The sequence below is a fragment of the Bufo gargarizans genome, chromosome 3, assembly GCF_014858855.1.
Source record: "Bufo gargarizans isolate SCDJY-AF-19 chromosome 3, ASM1485885v1, whole genome shotgun sequence".
NCBI lineage: Eukaryota > Metazoa > Chordata > Amphibia > Anura > Bufonidae > Bufo > Bufo gargarizans.
In genome coordinates this window covers 37920320-37937595 of record NC_058082.1, presented here as the reverse complement: position 1 = coordinate 37937595, position 17276 = coordinate 37920320, and the positions used below count along the sequence as shown (strand labels likewise).

Sequence of the window (17276 nt, the reverse complement as noted above, 5' to 3'; positions counted from 1 at the left end):
CCCTGACACTTGGGGTACAGGATAATGACACTGACACTTGGGGTACAGGATAATGACACACACACTTGGGGTACAGGATGATGACACTGACACTTGGGGTACAGGATAATGACACAGTGACACTTGGGGTACAGGATAATGACACGCTGACACTTGGGGTACAGGATGATGACACTGACACTTGGGGTACAGGATAATGACACAGTGACACTTGGGGTACAGGATAATGACACGCTGACACTTGGGGTACAGGATAATGACACGCTGACACTTGGGGTACAGGATAATGACACAGTGACACTTGGGGTACAGGATAATGACACTGACACTTGGGGTACAGGATAATGACACACTGACACTCGGGGTACAGGATAATGACACACTGACACTCGGGGTACAGGATAATGACACGGTGACACTTGGGGTACAGGATAATGACACACTGACACTTGGGGTACAGGATAATGACACATTGACATTTGGGGTACAGGATAATGACACATTGACACTTGGGGTACAGGATGATGACACTGACACTTGGGGTACAGGATAATGACGCTAAAACTTGGGGTACAGGATAATGATGCTGACACTTGGGGTACAGGATAATGACACACTGACACTTGGGGTACAGGATAATGACACACTGACACTTGGGGTGCAGGATAATGACACACTTACACTTGGGGTACAGGATAAGGACACGCTGACACTCGGGGTACAGGATAATGACACGCTGACACTCGGGGTACAGGATAATGACACGGTGACACTTGGGGTACAGGATAATGACACACTGACACTCGGGGTACAGGATAATGACACACTGACACTTGGGGTACAGGATAATGACACGGTGACACTTGGGGTACAGGATAATGACACACTGACACTCGGGGTACAGGATAATGACACACTGACACTCGGGGTACAGGATAATGACACGCTGACACTCGGGGTACAGGATAATGACACGCTGACACTTGGGGTACAGGATAATGACACGCTGACACTCGGGGTACAGGATAATGACACACTGACACTCGGGGTACAGGATAATGACACTGACACTCGGGGTACAGGATAATGACACGCTGACACTCGGGGTACAGGATAATGACACAGTGACACTCGGGGTACAGGATAATGACACAGTGACACTCGGGGTACAGGATAATGACACGGTGACACTTGGGGTACAGGATGATGACACGGTGACACTTGGGGTACAGGATGATGACACTGACACTTGGGGTACAGGATGGTGACACTTGGGGTACAGGATAACATTCCTGGCAGCCAATCAGAATCTGCCAGGGTTTACAGCACTGCTGTTATTTGTATTTTCACCTAGTTTGATGGACTATATGGCGGTAACATTTACACACATGGCGTGAGCTCACAGGCGCATACTGCAGATGTCTGTGTCGCTATAAGTGTTCTTAGCAAGTGTCACATAATTCATGGAATAAGAAATCCCTTCTTCTATAATCTACAGCAATTATTAGAAGTGACATCATCTCCGGTGACAGGCGCTTGACATCCCATCGGGTGACCCTGCCATTAACATGCCAAAAATGACGTGCCTCTCCACCATGAAGCGTCTACCTTCTGCTATACCAAGCTTTCCTCCACGGATTCTTGCGATGACGAATCTTCCCCGGAGTCTGCTCCTCAAGACATCTTTGTGAAGGATGAAATTTCCGACAGTAAAGAGAAAAAAAAAAACATTTCTGTTGTGGCTATAAATAATAAATGATCTGGTTATAATTACCGCCGGACGGTTTGACCTCAGTGTTGTCATTGACTACGGTATTCGAGGCGGCTCCTCGGAGAGATGTCCTTACATAACAGGGCTTTATCTGATTAACCCTTTGTTTCTCCCTCGCTTGTCATTTCTGCAGCTTGTTAAAATGTCAGAAGACTGTGACCGGCGAGACATGTCTTAAATGTCACAAGGGATAAGATCGCGTTGGCATTAGGACGGCGTCATGCGCATCTCACGGATTCTTGGAGGAGATATTTCCGTTCAGTTTCCAATAGGGAAAAAACTTAAAGGGGTTCTCCGGGCTACAAATATTGATGACCTATCCTAAGGATACAATTCAAATGACAAAAATACATGGTCTCAAAAGGCAGGAAAAGCTCAACCCCAAAAGCAGTTGTGCATTTATACTCGGGGGAGCAGATACTGCGCTTGTGGTCTGTTGCTATGGGCGATCCCCAGCAAAAAATGCATCCAGTGGAGGATGCCCGCAACAGACCACAAGTGCCACAGAGACATCCTACACCAGATGGTTAAATGTGTGGAGCATTTCCTGCCTTTAGAGACCACGTATTTTTGTCATTTAAATTGTATATTTATAGGTGGAGGTGTATAAACTCCAATCTAAATGCGCCTTGATTACCATCCATAGGCAGCATTTAGGTGCACCTGTGAGGCCTGCAACATATCAGCCATGGGTGGGACTCTAAGCCTCCTCCCATTTTATGTGTGGTTAGTCACACTGGAGGGAACTGGGAGCTGTTTGCTGTCAGTTGGACCTTACGCTCCAGTAATTTGCCCACTGGCTCTTGGTACTACCCATATGGTACAGGTAGGTTTAGCGTTAGGTCCCGTGCCACTTGAGAAACCTTGGCGTGGTGTGCGGGCTCAGGTATGTCCTTAATATAAGGATATACTGGCTAAAGTCTCATTCTTAACATCAGTGTGGGGGTTTAGTCAGATATTACTGTTAGCATCCACCACAGTAGTGCACCTATTCTTGTAATTATTTATTCTATCCTAAGGATAGCAAACAAAAAATGTCCAACAGCGCCCTCCTCCTGGGGTAAGCTTGCTGCTGGAGGCAAAGTCCGAATTTCATGCTTCTTCTCATGTAGCTTCTTCATTCAAGATATGATCCAACATGAAAAAAAGGCAACGTTTCGACCCTTAAGGGTCTTTGTCAAGAGTGGAAAGTGGTTACACAGAGCGTATCTTGCTCTGGAGGACCTGTCCTGCCCTGTACTACACAGACAATCCACTGATGTGAATAGGCATTGTGCAATGCTTCTGCAGTACACCGCCCTGCAGGGTGAGGCGATGGCGAATGGTGAGGTCACAGGGGTAGTTACTAACTGAGGGTGGTTGTAGTACTCACAGTCTTTTGTATACCCTGGGCAGACGTACAGCAGTGATGGAGAGGCTGGCACAGGGGACCTCTGGGGCACTCTCTGTGTATAGGGACCAGGCCTGATGGTGGATGAGGTGCCCTGGATGTTGCAGGTGTTTAATGTGCCGGTGGCAAGAGCCCTTTAAATTTGTGACGCCAGTGCCGGTAACGGTGGCACACAGATTTATGATAGGAATAATTGAGGAACACAATGTTGTGGTGAACCAAAACTTCAGTTTACTGGAAACAGTTAACTATGTATAGTCTTTGGTCAGAGTTCCATATGTAAGAAGCAGTCACAAGCAGGCTTTACATCAATGGCAGGCTCAGAGGGTTAAACACTTACAGATCAGGCTGCACTTTTCCTCAGAATCCTGTCTGTCTTTATCCCAAGGCCCGTATGCCCTATTGCTGGCTTTATCCTTGGTTAGGGAAACTTCCTCTGGTATATATCTCCTTGCTTTAAATAGATCCTTCTGCCCTTCAGCTCTCTGGTTCAGCTGGAAACACTTTTGCTCTGCTCTGTACTCTCATAGGAACTTCAGGTTTCTCTCAGGAGGCAACTCTTCTCCTGGTGGCAAGCTAGAAGCCTGGGCTATCTAGCTGCATGGCAGTAGTTGGCCTTCAGCTCTACTCAGGCTAAAGACACACTCTGAACTCCCAACTCTGCACACACTAACTTCCCCAAACAGGATCTGACTATTTATACTAGGGGTTCCCTAGCTCCCACTACTGTCTAGGAGGAGGAACTACACCCTAACAGGCCTGATACCCAGATAACAGGTAAAAATACACATAAAAACATAGCAATATACATTAAAATGTAATGTAAAATACAATGCCACTGTTCCTCAGGAGTTGAAGAACAATGTGGCCCAATTGACCCTTGTGTAGTGCCCACATTTACCTAGTGGGACACTACACTTCTTTTTGCCTGTGGTGGCGCTGCAGGAAAGTTGAACCAGTTCACCCAGATTACAGCAAATAGTGATGAGCGAAGTTTTGTAAAATTCGATTCTGCTGCTTCGCTGAACTTTACAAAAATTTTAGCTTTGTGGCGAATTACTTCGTCACGAAGCGCATTTCTTTGTAAGTAGTGGGTACAATGACAGGGAGCGATTGCGCAGCTCCCCATGATTGTGCCCCTCAGATGCCGCGTTCATCGAGTTTAATATTAAAGTGTATAATAAAATAAAATCAATAAAATCATACTTACCTCATCCGTTTAATCGCGAAGAGCCGCACGCCGCCATCTTGATTGAAGGTCCAGTGAGAAATCTCGAGCGGCCCGTGATGACGTTATCACGTCAGCCGATGGAATTTCGTGCGGGATCTTCAATCAAGATGGCGACGGCTTGCTCTTTGCGCTTAAACGGATGAGGTAAGTATGATTTTTTTTTTAAAATTTCACCTAGTTTAGGAAAAATCGATTTGTTACCACAAAACGCGAGCAACAGCGAATCTCTGGAGGTCTCAGTGGAGCGACAGTTTGTGATCAACCTTCTACCAAGAGACCCCATTAATAAGGAGTGATTGTACACAGCGATGAAACCCCTTTAAAGTAGAAGCAAATGTTTTTGAATATCGACGGGAATCTGCGTGCCATCTGTAAAAATATCCGAGAGACACATACGGATTCCAGTTTACAGAACATGTTGCGTATCTCTTACAGATTATATAATGAATCGGAACTTGCTTTGTTGCCCCACCACCTTCTCGAACTAAACAAAAACTTTGAAAAATATATATTAAAAATGGTCTATCATAAGCCATTCTTTACTCTGAAGGTGTCTACTGTGGATGCCATCATGGGCAGCTGGTCCCATAAAACAGCCATGTTCCGTCCTCATCTGCTGTGTGCATTGCACGCTCCCCTGGCACGCCATCATACAGCAGACATTTCGCAGGATGTTCCATCTGTTTACCGTCTTCTGGAGCATGAATATCGGCGGCTACAGACTGTCACACCTTTTATCAAATGGTTGCGTTCCATTCACATACAGTACGTTTCCATATGAATCCATTTACGCTTATGAATTTGGCCTTCTAAGTGAGCACAGGGGAGGCACTGGCACTCCTTAAGGAGACCAGCTGTGTATGAGGCAGTTGCAATGCTCCATGGGAAAATAATATGCAAATAAGTATCTCCTAGAGAAAGAGAACCATCTCCACAGCACAAGAGTCCTCACGGATTTTGCTATGGAATCTACAGTGGATCTTTTTCTGCTCAATTTACGTCCCATGTAGATGTAAACTGACTCGAGGACAGAGAGGAGGACAACACGACCATACGTTTTTCAGTGTTGATTGCCATGGAGTAGGGTCCCGTGGCGTGTTTTGCGATGGGGCCCTGTAGTAATAAATTTTCTCATATAACTGTATCAGACCATTACATTTCTTCTATATTTGGTTTGCTGGCTCTAGGGGTGAACGCTACAGTTTCCACAATGTGTGTACCCCATGGCGGTGTAGTAACCATCCATTACACCTCTCATGTCCCCAGCAATACCCTTCTGATTTCATGTACATAACATACTAGTCATATACGTGGGTGTTTCTTATGTGCCAGGTATGTAGTGGTCACGCTCCCTGGCTCTTTGTCACAGTGCATGCACACAATCTATATGCCGCACATGCGCTGTGACAACCATGGCTTCAGCAGACTTATGTATGTGAGGTCAATGTTTCTGGCACATACATGGTTGGTAGGTAGCAGGAAGCCAAGACTACACATTGGATATTCGATCTTACCTGAGAACAGAAGCGGGGGAATCAGGACCAACATCAGAGTCAGAGAATCTACATCTTATTATAAAAAAAACTTAAATACAGTAGGTACAAAATTCTGTAGGATAAATTCATTTATAGAGACTCTTGGGGTCATATATCAAACTGGTGTAAAGTAGAATTGGCTTAGTTGCCCATAGCAACCAATCAGATTTCACCTTTCATTTTGCAGAGTTACTGGAAAAATGAAAGGTGTAATCTGATTGGTTGCTATGGGCAACTAAGCCAGTTCTACTTTACACTAGTTTGATAAGTGACCCCATCTGTTTTTCTCTGATACAGAGCTCCAAACCCCCTGCTTACCTTAACAAAGCCATAGGTACAGTGTAACATTCTTATTACCTGAAGCCACCACTAGGAGGGGTCAGGAGCTTACTCTATACACTATCAAAGGGGTATTCCCATCTCAGACAATGGGGGCATATCGCTAGGATATGCCCCCACCGCTGGGACCCGCACCTACAACGAGAACGAAGCAGGGAGCGCTGTAGCTGGAAGACCCCCGGATTTCTCAAGCGCTGCTCCCATATAAGTGAATGGGAGCCCACCGCGCATGCGCGGCCCATGCTCCCATTCATTTCCATGGGGCAGACGGCAATAGCCGAGCCAGCGCTCAGCTATTTTTGGCGGCCCCATAGAAATAAATGGAGGACGGTTGCGCATGTGCAGTGCGCCCTCCGTTCATTTCCCCACTCCGTTTACATTGGAGGTGCGGGTCCGGCACCTATCAGACAATTAATATCCTAGCGATATGCCCCATTGTCTGAGATGGGAAAACCCCTTTAATGTCTTCAATATGAATGGGCAGAGCAAGAAGTCTACATTTGCATATATAAAACATCATGTTTCTCGGCAATGCGGACACATATGAACATGGGACCAACACAGATGCCTTCAGCTGCCAAGTGCACATGGAACTGGTCTAGGGTTGCCACCTTTCCCAACAAAAAATACCAGCCAAGTTAAGCCACACCCCAAAGGGGGTGTGGTTGTGGGAGGCATGGCTTAACACAGGGTGTTAAGTCGCTGTCATAATGTGGCTCCCAATAATATTAATGCCCCCAGTAATATTAATGCCCCCGTTAGTGCGCCCAGCATTAATAATGCCTCCATTAGTGCCCCCAGCATTAATAAGTAGTAATATTAATGCCCTCATTTGTGAACCTCAGAATTAATGCCCCCATTTGTGCCCCCAGTAAGAATAATGCCCCCTTTACTGCCCCCAGTAAGAATGTCCCCATTAGTGCCCACAGAAAGAATAATGCCCCCATTAGTGCGCCCAGTAAGAGTAATGCCTCTATTAGTGCGCCCCAGTAAGAATGCCCCCATTAGTGCCCCCAGTAAGAATAAGGCCCCCTATTAATGCTCCCCAGTAAGAATAATACCACCCATTAATGCCGCCTGCAAGAATAATGCCCCTATTAACGCCCCAGTAAGAATAACGCCCCCCATTAGTGCCCCCTTCTCTGCTTCTGCAAAAAAAATAACACTCACGTCCTCCATTTGCTCGCGTCGCGGTGAACGCTCACTGCTGACTGGAAGCTCGGGACAGGACCTGTGCTCCAGCGAGATGACGTCTCACAGGTCCTGCCCTGCACATCCAGCCAGCAGCGCGAGCAAATGGAGGAGGCGAGTGCTTTTTTTTTTTTTTATTAACACAAGTTAAGCTACATTCACACATCTGTAGTGTGTTTTGCGGATTCGCGGAAGTGCGGGTCCGCAATTCCATATCCGGGCCGCACATCGTGCGGCTCCATAGAAATAAATGGGTACGCAATTCCATTCCGCCAAAATGCGGAAAGAAATTGTGGACGTGTGAATGGGACCTAAAGGCTGCACAAATGGGCGCTCCACAATGGAAGCCTCATTAGTAACAGTCCGCACAGGAAAATAATTACCGGCACTGGCAGGGTCACTAAAATACCGGCCTTACCGGTGAGCTACCGGCCGGGTGGCAACCCTAAACAGGTCAGCCAGTTCCATAGGTACAAATCTGCTGACAGATGCCCTTTAACTCGGCCTACACATCCCCCATAGTTACACCCCTGCTTAAGGGAACTTTCATCCTTTTCACTCATACAGTAGGTCAACCTTCTACAGGGGCGTATCAGACAGGTAGTCACACACCCGGGCCCTAAGGCCTCTTTCCCACAAGCGTGTCCGGATAAGGTCCGGATGCGTTGCGGCAAACCCGCGCGGGTAGGTACCCAAATGCAGTCAGTTCACAGAAGTTCAGGTTTGGGTTCAAGATTGTGTAGATTGTATTATTTCCCCCCTATAACATGGTTATAAGGGAAAATAATAGCATTCTAAATACAGAATGCATAGTAAAATAGGGCTGGAGGGGTTAAAAAAAGAAAATAAATTATTTACGTACCTTAATCCACTTGATTGCGCAGCCGGCATCTCTTCTGTCTTCTTCTTTGAGGAATAGGACCTTTGATGACGTCACTATGCTCATCACGTGGTCCATCACATGATCTTTTACCATGGTGATGGTTCATGTGACGGACCATGTGATGCGCGTAGTGATGTCATCAAAGGTCCTATTCCTCAAAGAAGAAGACAGAAGAGATGCCGGCTGCGCGATCAAGTGGATTAGGGTGAGTTAATTATTATAATGGCGGTAACGGTCCGAAATCCCATGGAAGTGCTCCTTAGAGCTTCCATGGGCTTTCGCCCCATGCCTCCATTCCGCACCGCTCCGTATCTTGCAGATTGCGGACCCATTCAAGTGAATTTATTCAAGTGATATGGCGCGCACACGGCCAGTGCCCATATATTGCGGAACTGCTGTTTGCAGGCTGCCATACCATTACGGGCCGCATACATTTGAGTGCATGAGCCCTAAGGCCTCTTTCAGACGGGCGTTGCGGGAAAAGGTGCGGGTGCGTTGCGGGAACATGCGCGATTTTTCCTCGCGAGTGCAAAACATTGTAATGCGTTTTGCATGCGCGTGAGAAAAATTGGCATGTTTGGTACCCAGACCCGAACTTCATCCCAGTAGTTCGGGCTTGGGATCAGTGTTGTGTAGATTGTATTATTTTTCCTTATAACATGCTTATAAGGGAAAATAATAGCATTCTGAATACAGAATGCATAGTCAAGTTTAATTTTTTTTTTTTTTTTTTTTAACCCCTCCAGCCCTATTGTACTAAGCATTCTGTATTCAGAATGCTATTATTTTCCCTTATAACCATGTTGGGTCCCCATCCCGATTGTCTCCTAGCAACCGTGCGGGAAAATAGCACCGCATCCGCACTTGCTTGCGGATGCTTGCGATTTTCACGCAGCCCCATTCACTTCTATGGGGCCTGCGTTGAGTGAAAAACCCACAATATAGAACATGCTGCGATTTTCACGTAACGCAAAAGTGATGCGTGAAAATCACAGCTCATGTGCACAGTCCCATAGAAATGAATGGGTCCGGATTCAGTGCGGGTGCAATGCGTTCACCTCCGGCATTGCACCCGCGCAGAAATCTCGCCCGCGTGAAAGAGGCCTAATACTTGAGGGGACCCACTTCCAAATAAGAAGTCATATGGGGTCATTTATCAAACTGATGTAAAGTAGAACTGGCTTAGTTGCCCATAGCAACCAATTAAATCCCACCGTTCATTCTCCAAAGGAGCTGTCAAAAATGAAAGGTGGAATCTGATTGGTTGCTATGGGCCACTAAGCCAGCTCCACTGTACACCAGTTTGATTAATGACCCCAATAGTGATATGGTTGGTGGGGGCCCTGACACAGATTTTGTATTGGGGCCCAGGACCTTCGGGTCACACCTACTCCTACCTCTCACTAATCTGCAGTGATGATTAGAAATCTGGAATGAGAAGCTTTTTATGAAACTGGTCGGGGTCTTGCAGCTACAGTGACCACCCAGTCCCAGGGGGAGCAGGACTCCGTGGAGAGGGTCCACCATTCACCATCACTCTTCACTGAAATGAACGGAGCCCTCTCCGAGGAGCTTGCTTTCATATTATAAGGATCTCAGTACGACTTTTACTGACCTGGCCCTTTAAATCTGACTCAAGATGGAATATTGAGGACGTCAAAAATACGAAAATCAACAACCTCGACTGGAGTCAAAATACACATATTGAGGGCCTAATGAAGGAGAGCAAGGCCAAGTCTGCTCCTACGAGACCACAGTTGGGAAATCATTGGACCGAATGCAAGATCTATTAGGGATTGTGGGCGAAGAAAACATAATACGGCGTCTGTGACTCATTGTGCTTTACTGTTACAAAATTAAGCTTCATTAGACAGTAATTAAGGAGGTATCAATGAGATCCCGCACAATCCGAGCCCTAGCCCTAAATACGTACAGCATGTGGATGAGTCAGGGGCCCGCGTGTAATAATTACAGTAGAATGGCGGCTATCCGAGAAATGCAAATACCATAAATTTGGACTTAAAGGGGTACTCCGACCATTGACCTTTATGGCTTATGTATGTCAGAAATTTCGGAGAAGAGGGGGTCCCACCAGTTTTCGGAAGAACTGGAGTCTCGTGACCCCTGTTGTACCAAGTAAAGCTGCCACCTGTACACAATGACTCCACCAGCAGAATAGTGAGTGCAGCTCTGGAGTATAATACAGGATATAACTCAGGATCAGTACAGGATAAGTAATGTATGTACACAGTGACTGCACCAGCAGAATAGTGAGTGCAGCTCTGGAGTATAATACAGGATGTAACTCAGGATCAGTACAGGATAAGTAATGTATGTACACAGTGACTGCACCAGCAGAATAGTGAGTGCAGCTCTGGAGTATAATACAGGATGTAACTCAGGATCAGTACAGGATAAGTAATGTATGTACACAGTGACTCCACCAGCAGAATAGTGAGTGCAGCTCTGGAGTATAATACAGGATGTAACTCAGGATCAGTACAGGATAAGTCATGTAATGTATGAACACAGTGACTCCACCAGCAGAATAGTGAGTGCAGCTCTGGAGTATAATACAGGATGTAACTCAGGATCAGTACAGGATCAGTAATGTAATGTACACAGTGACTGCACCAGCAGAATAGTGAGTGCAGCTCTGGAGTATAATACAGGATGTAACTCAGGATCAGTACAGGATAAGAAATGTAATGTATGTACACATTGACTGCACCAGCAGAATAGTGAGTGCAGCTCTGGAGTATAATTCAGCTTTATGGAAATTAATTGTATGTATACATTGAAAAATAGCATTTAGTGTGAATGTTGTCAGATGGAGATAGTTTGTGCCAGAGAGGAAAGCACAGCATTTGACATACAGTAAACAGTGTATTGTCAAGGGCATGCAAAACATCACAGGGATACATTGCAAAATGCCGCCCTCTAACAGCTTTGCCAAATGAACTACCGTAATTTGTTATGACAGTTAATGTCTACCATCATTTTGTAAGGTAAAGTGTATCTTTTAGCCATTGATGTCGGGTCTTTCACACAGATCCCCACATCTCCTGCCTCCTCTCACACAGTCAGAGGATACAACTCTGGCACCACATATCCGAATGCTTTATGGCAGGGCTGGCCAACCTGCGGCCCTCCAGCTGTTGTAAAACTACAACTCCCACCATGCCCTGCTGTAGGCTGATAGCTGTAGGCAGACTCGGCATGCTGGAAGTTGTAGTTTTGCAACAGCCGGAGGGCCGCAGGTGGGCCATCCCTGCTTTATGGTATGAAAGGCATCAGGAAGCCGGATTCCAGGTGTGAACACAGCTCTGTACAGTCGTTAGGAGGACGCTATAATCTCCAAGGCTGATATAAAGCTCCTTCTATAATTAACTCATCAATTAAACAAGTTACAATAACCAGCGAATCAAAAATTAATAATAGTAAATTAAAAATAGTATGTGCAAAGTAAGCAAAGGGGACGCGTGTAGCGTCCCCTAGATACCCCTGGGGAAAACGGCAATTATATCCGCCATCTCAGCTCATTACTGAGCATTACATGTACGGGCAGTAGTGTTACAGGAAGCCGCCTCATGACCACATCGGGAAAAAAACTTAAGTTAAAAAGACGCCATCACAAAACGTTATTTCTGCCCTTGCAAAGTGGGTTTTCCCTTGTATATATATGGTATTGTGCTAACTTGTTACATATTCAGAAGGTGGGGGCATTAAATATGGGGGCACAACTGGGGCCATAATATATGTATGGGAGCACATCTGGGGGAGGGGCACCACTTGGGGGCTATTATAACTACCGGGAGGCACTAATCGGCTATTATCTACATTGGGGGTCAATATAATTACTGAAGGAGTGCAGTATTTATACTGGGAGCACTATGGGGGGCATAATGTATATATTAAAGGCACTGCAGGGGTTGGGGTTTTAACTTAAAAATGACTGTTTATAACGGCCATTACATTGGATGCAAAACAGATGTTATCAGCGATTGAACAAATTGCTGTAAAAAGTGTACATTTTTAACGGCTTCTTTTTTCACTGTCATGTGCCTAAGGCTACTTTCACACTAGCGGCACGGACCTCCGGCATGCTCTTCCGTCGGGTGAACAGCTTGTCGGGTCCGTCCTGCCGCTAGTGACCTTGTGCCCCCGGACTGCCGCTCCGTCCCCATTGACTATAATGGGGGCGGGGCGGAGTTACGGCAGAGCACGGCGAGAGGCTGCCGGAATAAATGTCAGACATGTCGTAATTTTATTCCGGCAGCCTCTCGCACGGAACTCCGCTCCTGCCCGCATTATAGTCAATGGGGACAGAGCGGCAGTCCGGGGGCACACGGTCACTAGCGGCAGGACGGATCACCCGACGGAAGAGCCTGCCGGAGGTCCGTGCCGCTAGTGTGAAAGTAGTCTAAGTGTGCTGCCCGTTCTGTGAATTTTTTGCACTCCCCAATGCTCAGGCACCATCCGTGTGACTGGCACAGACGTATTCAATTTTTTTGCGGTGCGGAGGGACGGACAGAAGACCCACGGAAGCACTTCCATGCCTATGTTCCGCACTGCACCCTCCGTATTGCGGACCCATTCAAGTGATGTGGTGCACAAACAATACGGGCACCGGCCAACTACGGTCGTGTGCATGAGCTCTACGGGTGAGGTTCAGCGTATACACAGTCCAATGGTGGCTGCATGTCCACCAATCTCCTAATGATGTGGGGCCAGACAATGATGTCCATATGGCAATCTACGGAAACACACGGGATCTCCAGTGCGGAGCGGGCGTTCCATTGCGTGCAAGTGGATCAAGTGAGTATTTTATTATTATTATTTTTCAACCCCTGAAAGGCCATTTTTTAACCCATTTTTAACGGCCGTTAGCTGGTGCCCTCCTGGCTAAACGGCTGTGAAAATGGCCAAAAAAAGGAAATGTCCTATTTTGTGACGGCCGCTATTGACTGGCTGTTAAAAAACAGGTGAATAGTCCAAACGACGTCAATGTGGGCCGGGTGTGTTACCTTGCACTGTGGGGGGACTGGGTATAGGTGTGCTCGGACATTGTACACAGGTGGTATATCCAGAGCGGGGGGCTAGCTGTTGAACACGATAGTACAGAAGCTACTGCATGAGCCTCAATATATATGTACTGCAGTGCGCTAAATTGTCAAAGTTGTAATGTGGCGCAGTATCCGCAGGGCACAGTGTCCGTATTCAAGTCACTCTGACACTAATATTTTCCAAAATACTGGAACTGTTTGCCCTTTGACACATGACTCCCAATATATACCGTACACGAGGCATTGTGCTAATTTGCTAAATCTGTAGAATGGTGCAGTATCCGCAGAACGTAATGTTCATTTGCTGAAGTCGTAATGTGGCGTTGTCTGCAAGCACAATGACCCAATACAGTCAGAGCTCTATCTATACCGTGTCGGGACGAGAATGACAAACGTCAGGATGCGCACCTACTTCACTTTTGGTATTTTTGACGGCGAGAATAAAGCAGAGAATCCAAACAGAACCAAATATAAGTCAATAGGATCTCGCTGCATTCATAATTGTCACACTCCGTGACATCAGTGTGAACAGTGACGAGGCAGCCGCGATATTATTCCTCTCAGGTGGTATGGGCCCGGGGCACGCTATGGAGACAAGTTACTGATCCCATCATTACAGATCTGCACAACAGCAACGCACATACGGCCTTGGTCTCATAGAAATGAATGGGATCAGTTGCAAAAGCAGAAAAAGTATTGCTAGTAGTGAATGGATTTTCAGGGATCGCACTATGCCCTCTGCTGGTTACTTGCAGTATTGCTGATTTTTTATTTATTTATTTAATTTATTTTTTATAATTAACACCATTTGCGCAAATTACAACAAAGCAGACTCAAAGCAAAATTGACTTAAAAAAATTCCCTCATGATAAATTCTCCTCCAAGGCTTTTGGACAGTCTGTAGTCTGACAACCATTAGCCGCCAGTACCTTGTAGTTGTCGGTCTGTTGTCAGAGGGGGATGGGCGGCTGTGGGAATCTTTCAGCTTCCTTGTTCAGAGCATTCAGATCACTTTGTTACTGAAATTGACTGTCCCTGATGCAATTCGCGAATATTTAGATTACAAACTACTGTACGAGAAGTAAGAGTACGAGGAGGGTCGTGACTCCATCGCTTACCTTCAGGCTGGTATTGTGCTACAATGGTGACCGTCTGACCTGCACCTTTTAGGGCGGCCGCAGCTTGTTCGTGGGAAGCACCGCGAAGATCGATTCCATTAACCTGCGAAGAGGAAAGGTGCATGACATTACAGATCTGTCCCAAGGAAATACCCTTTAAGTTAAAGGGAACTTGTCACGTTGAATATGGTGTCCGAGCTGAAGGCAGCAGGTTATCGAGCAGGGGGAGCTGAGCAGATAGATATATAGTTTTATGGGAGAAAATCACTATAAGGGTGCTTTCACACTAGCGTTAGAGGAATCCGGCAGGCAGTACCGTTGCCGGAACTGCCTGCTGGATCCGGAAACCTGTGTGCAAACGGATACCATTTGTTTCCGGATCTGGATGTGGATCCGTTTGACAAATGCATTGAAATACTGGATCAGTCTTCCCGATGTCATCCGGAAAAAACGGATCCAGTATTTATTTATTTACATTTTTAAGGGTCTGCGCATGCGCAGTCCAGGAAAATCGGATCTGTTTTTCCGGAACACTTGGTACCGGATCCGGCATTAATACATTTCAATGGAAAATAATACCGGATCCGGCATTCCGGCAAGTGTTCCGGAATTTTGGTCAGTGACTGAACTGAAGACATCCTGATGCATCCTGAACGGATTGCTCTCCATTCAGAATGCATTAGGACAAAACTGAAGTGTTTTTTGTTCCGGTATTGAGCACCTAGGACGGAACTCAATACCGGAAAACGTTAACGCTAGTGTGAAAGTACTCTAACTTGTATTTTATTCGCTTAAATTCCTGCTCATTCTGGGCTTTGAAGTCAAGGAGGCGGTCCTATCAGTGATTGACAGCCATCTCTGTATGCACAGTCATTGGGGGAAGGCTGTCAATCACTGATAGCTCCGCCTCCTTGACTTCAAAGCCCAGAATGAGCAGGAATTTAGGTGAATGAAATACAAGTTATACTGAATTTTTTCCTATAAAACTATATATCAGTCGGCTCAGCTGCTCCTGCTCTATAACATGCTGCCTTCAGCTCAGACACCATAGTCATCATCACACGTTCCCTTTAAGGCTTCTACATTTTGGTGAATGGTCGTCAAGGTTGGGAACAGTGAGTCTTGAACTCCTGCCTAGCACTATTCATACCTATTTGCATGATCCGCCCTAAACAGCGGCGCACAACTGGATGGCAGTCCCTTCCTGAATAAGTGCAGAGTCTGAATCAGGGAAGGAAAGGCAGGAGGACAAATAACCAAAGACTGGTAACAGAGTGCCACAGAAATCTGACTACAAAAAACAGAAATGTACCAAGCCAAGGTCAACACCAGGAGAGTCCAAAACAAGTCTAAACATAACCAGAGAAGCGAAACCAGGGGTAGCCAGGGGTCAAAATCAGGACATCATGTCAAGTGCAAAGGGTCAAGCAGAAGGCAGAGTCAGGGTACAAATCAGAGGTCAGTATTGCAGTAAAGAGGGCTAGTGAGGCAATCTAGGAACAGAAAGCAATCACAGGCAACCTGTGGCCAGAAGGTTGCCTTATCAAATAGGCCACACTTCCAGGTCAACAGGCAGTCACATGACACACCTGAAGTAATCAGAGGTTATTGTTCTCCATAACAGTGCCAGCTGCAGTACCCTGAGAACTGTACCAGTCATAGTGCCCCATAACAGTGCCAGCTGCAGTACCCTGAGAACTGTACCAGTCATAGTGCCCCATAACAGTGCCAGCTGCAGTACCCTGAGAACTGTACCAGTCATAGTGCCCCATAACAGTGCCAGCTGCAGTACCCTGAGAACTGTACCAGTCATTGTGCCCCATAACAGTGCCAGCTGCAGTACCCTGAGAACTGTACCAGTCATTGTCATTGTGCCCCATAACAGTGCCAGCTGCAGTACCCTGAGAACTGTACCAGTCATAGTGCCCCATAACAGTGCCAGCTGCAGTACCCTGAGAACTGTACCAGTCCTAGTACCCTATAACAGTGCCAGCTGCAGTACCCTGAGAACTGTACCAGTCATAGTGCCCCATAACATTGCCAGCTGCAGTATCCGAAGAACTGTACCAGTCATAGTGCCCCGTAACAGTGCCAGCTGCAGTATCCGGAGAACTGTACCAGTCATAGTGCCCCAATAACAGTGCCAGCTGCAGTACCCTGAGAACTGTACCAGTCATAGTGCCCCATAACATTGCCAGCTGCAGTATCCGAAGAACTGTACCAGTCATAGTGCCCCATAACAGTGCCAGCTGCAGTATCCTGAGAACTGTACCAGTCATAGTGCTCCATAACAGTGCCAGCTGCAGTACCCTGAGAACTGTACCAGTCATAGTGCTCCATAACAGTGCCAGCTGCAGTACCCTGAGAACTGTACCAGTCATAGTGCCCCATAACATTGCCAGCTGCAGTATCCGAAGAACTGTACCAGTCATAGTGCCCCGTAACAGTGCCAGCTGCAGTATCCGGAGAACTGTACCAGTCATAGTGCCCCATAACAGTGCCAGCTGCAGTACCCTGAGAACTGTACCAGTCATAGTGCCCCATAACAGTGCCAGCTGCAGTACCCTGAGAACTGTACCAGTCATAGTGCTCCATAACAGTGCCAGCTGCAGTACCCTGAGAACTGTACCAGTCATAGTGCTCCATAACAGTGCCAGCTGCAGTACGCTGAGAACTGTACCAGTCATAGTGCCCCATAACAGTGCCAGCTGCAGTACCCTGAGAACTGTGCCAGTCATAGTGCCCCATAAAA

The 17276-nt window shown here is 46.6% G+C and overlaps 1 protein-coding gene across 1 annotated transcript in view; it reads right to left on the bottom strand.

Annotated features, from left to right (window-relative positions):
• DLG2 (discs large MAGUK scaffold protein 2) overlaps nucleotides 1-17276 on the bottom strand; it is a 708566-nt gene that overhangs the window by 160250 nt on the left and 531040 nt on the right. Inside the window, exon 12 of the mRNA XM_044284933.1 lies at nucleotides 14525-14627. Within this exon, the coding sequence (XP_044140868.1) occupies nucleotides 14525-14627 (103 nt within the window). The remainder of the gene's footprint in view (nucleotides 1-14524; nucleotides 14628-17276) is intronic.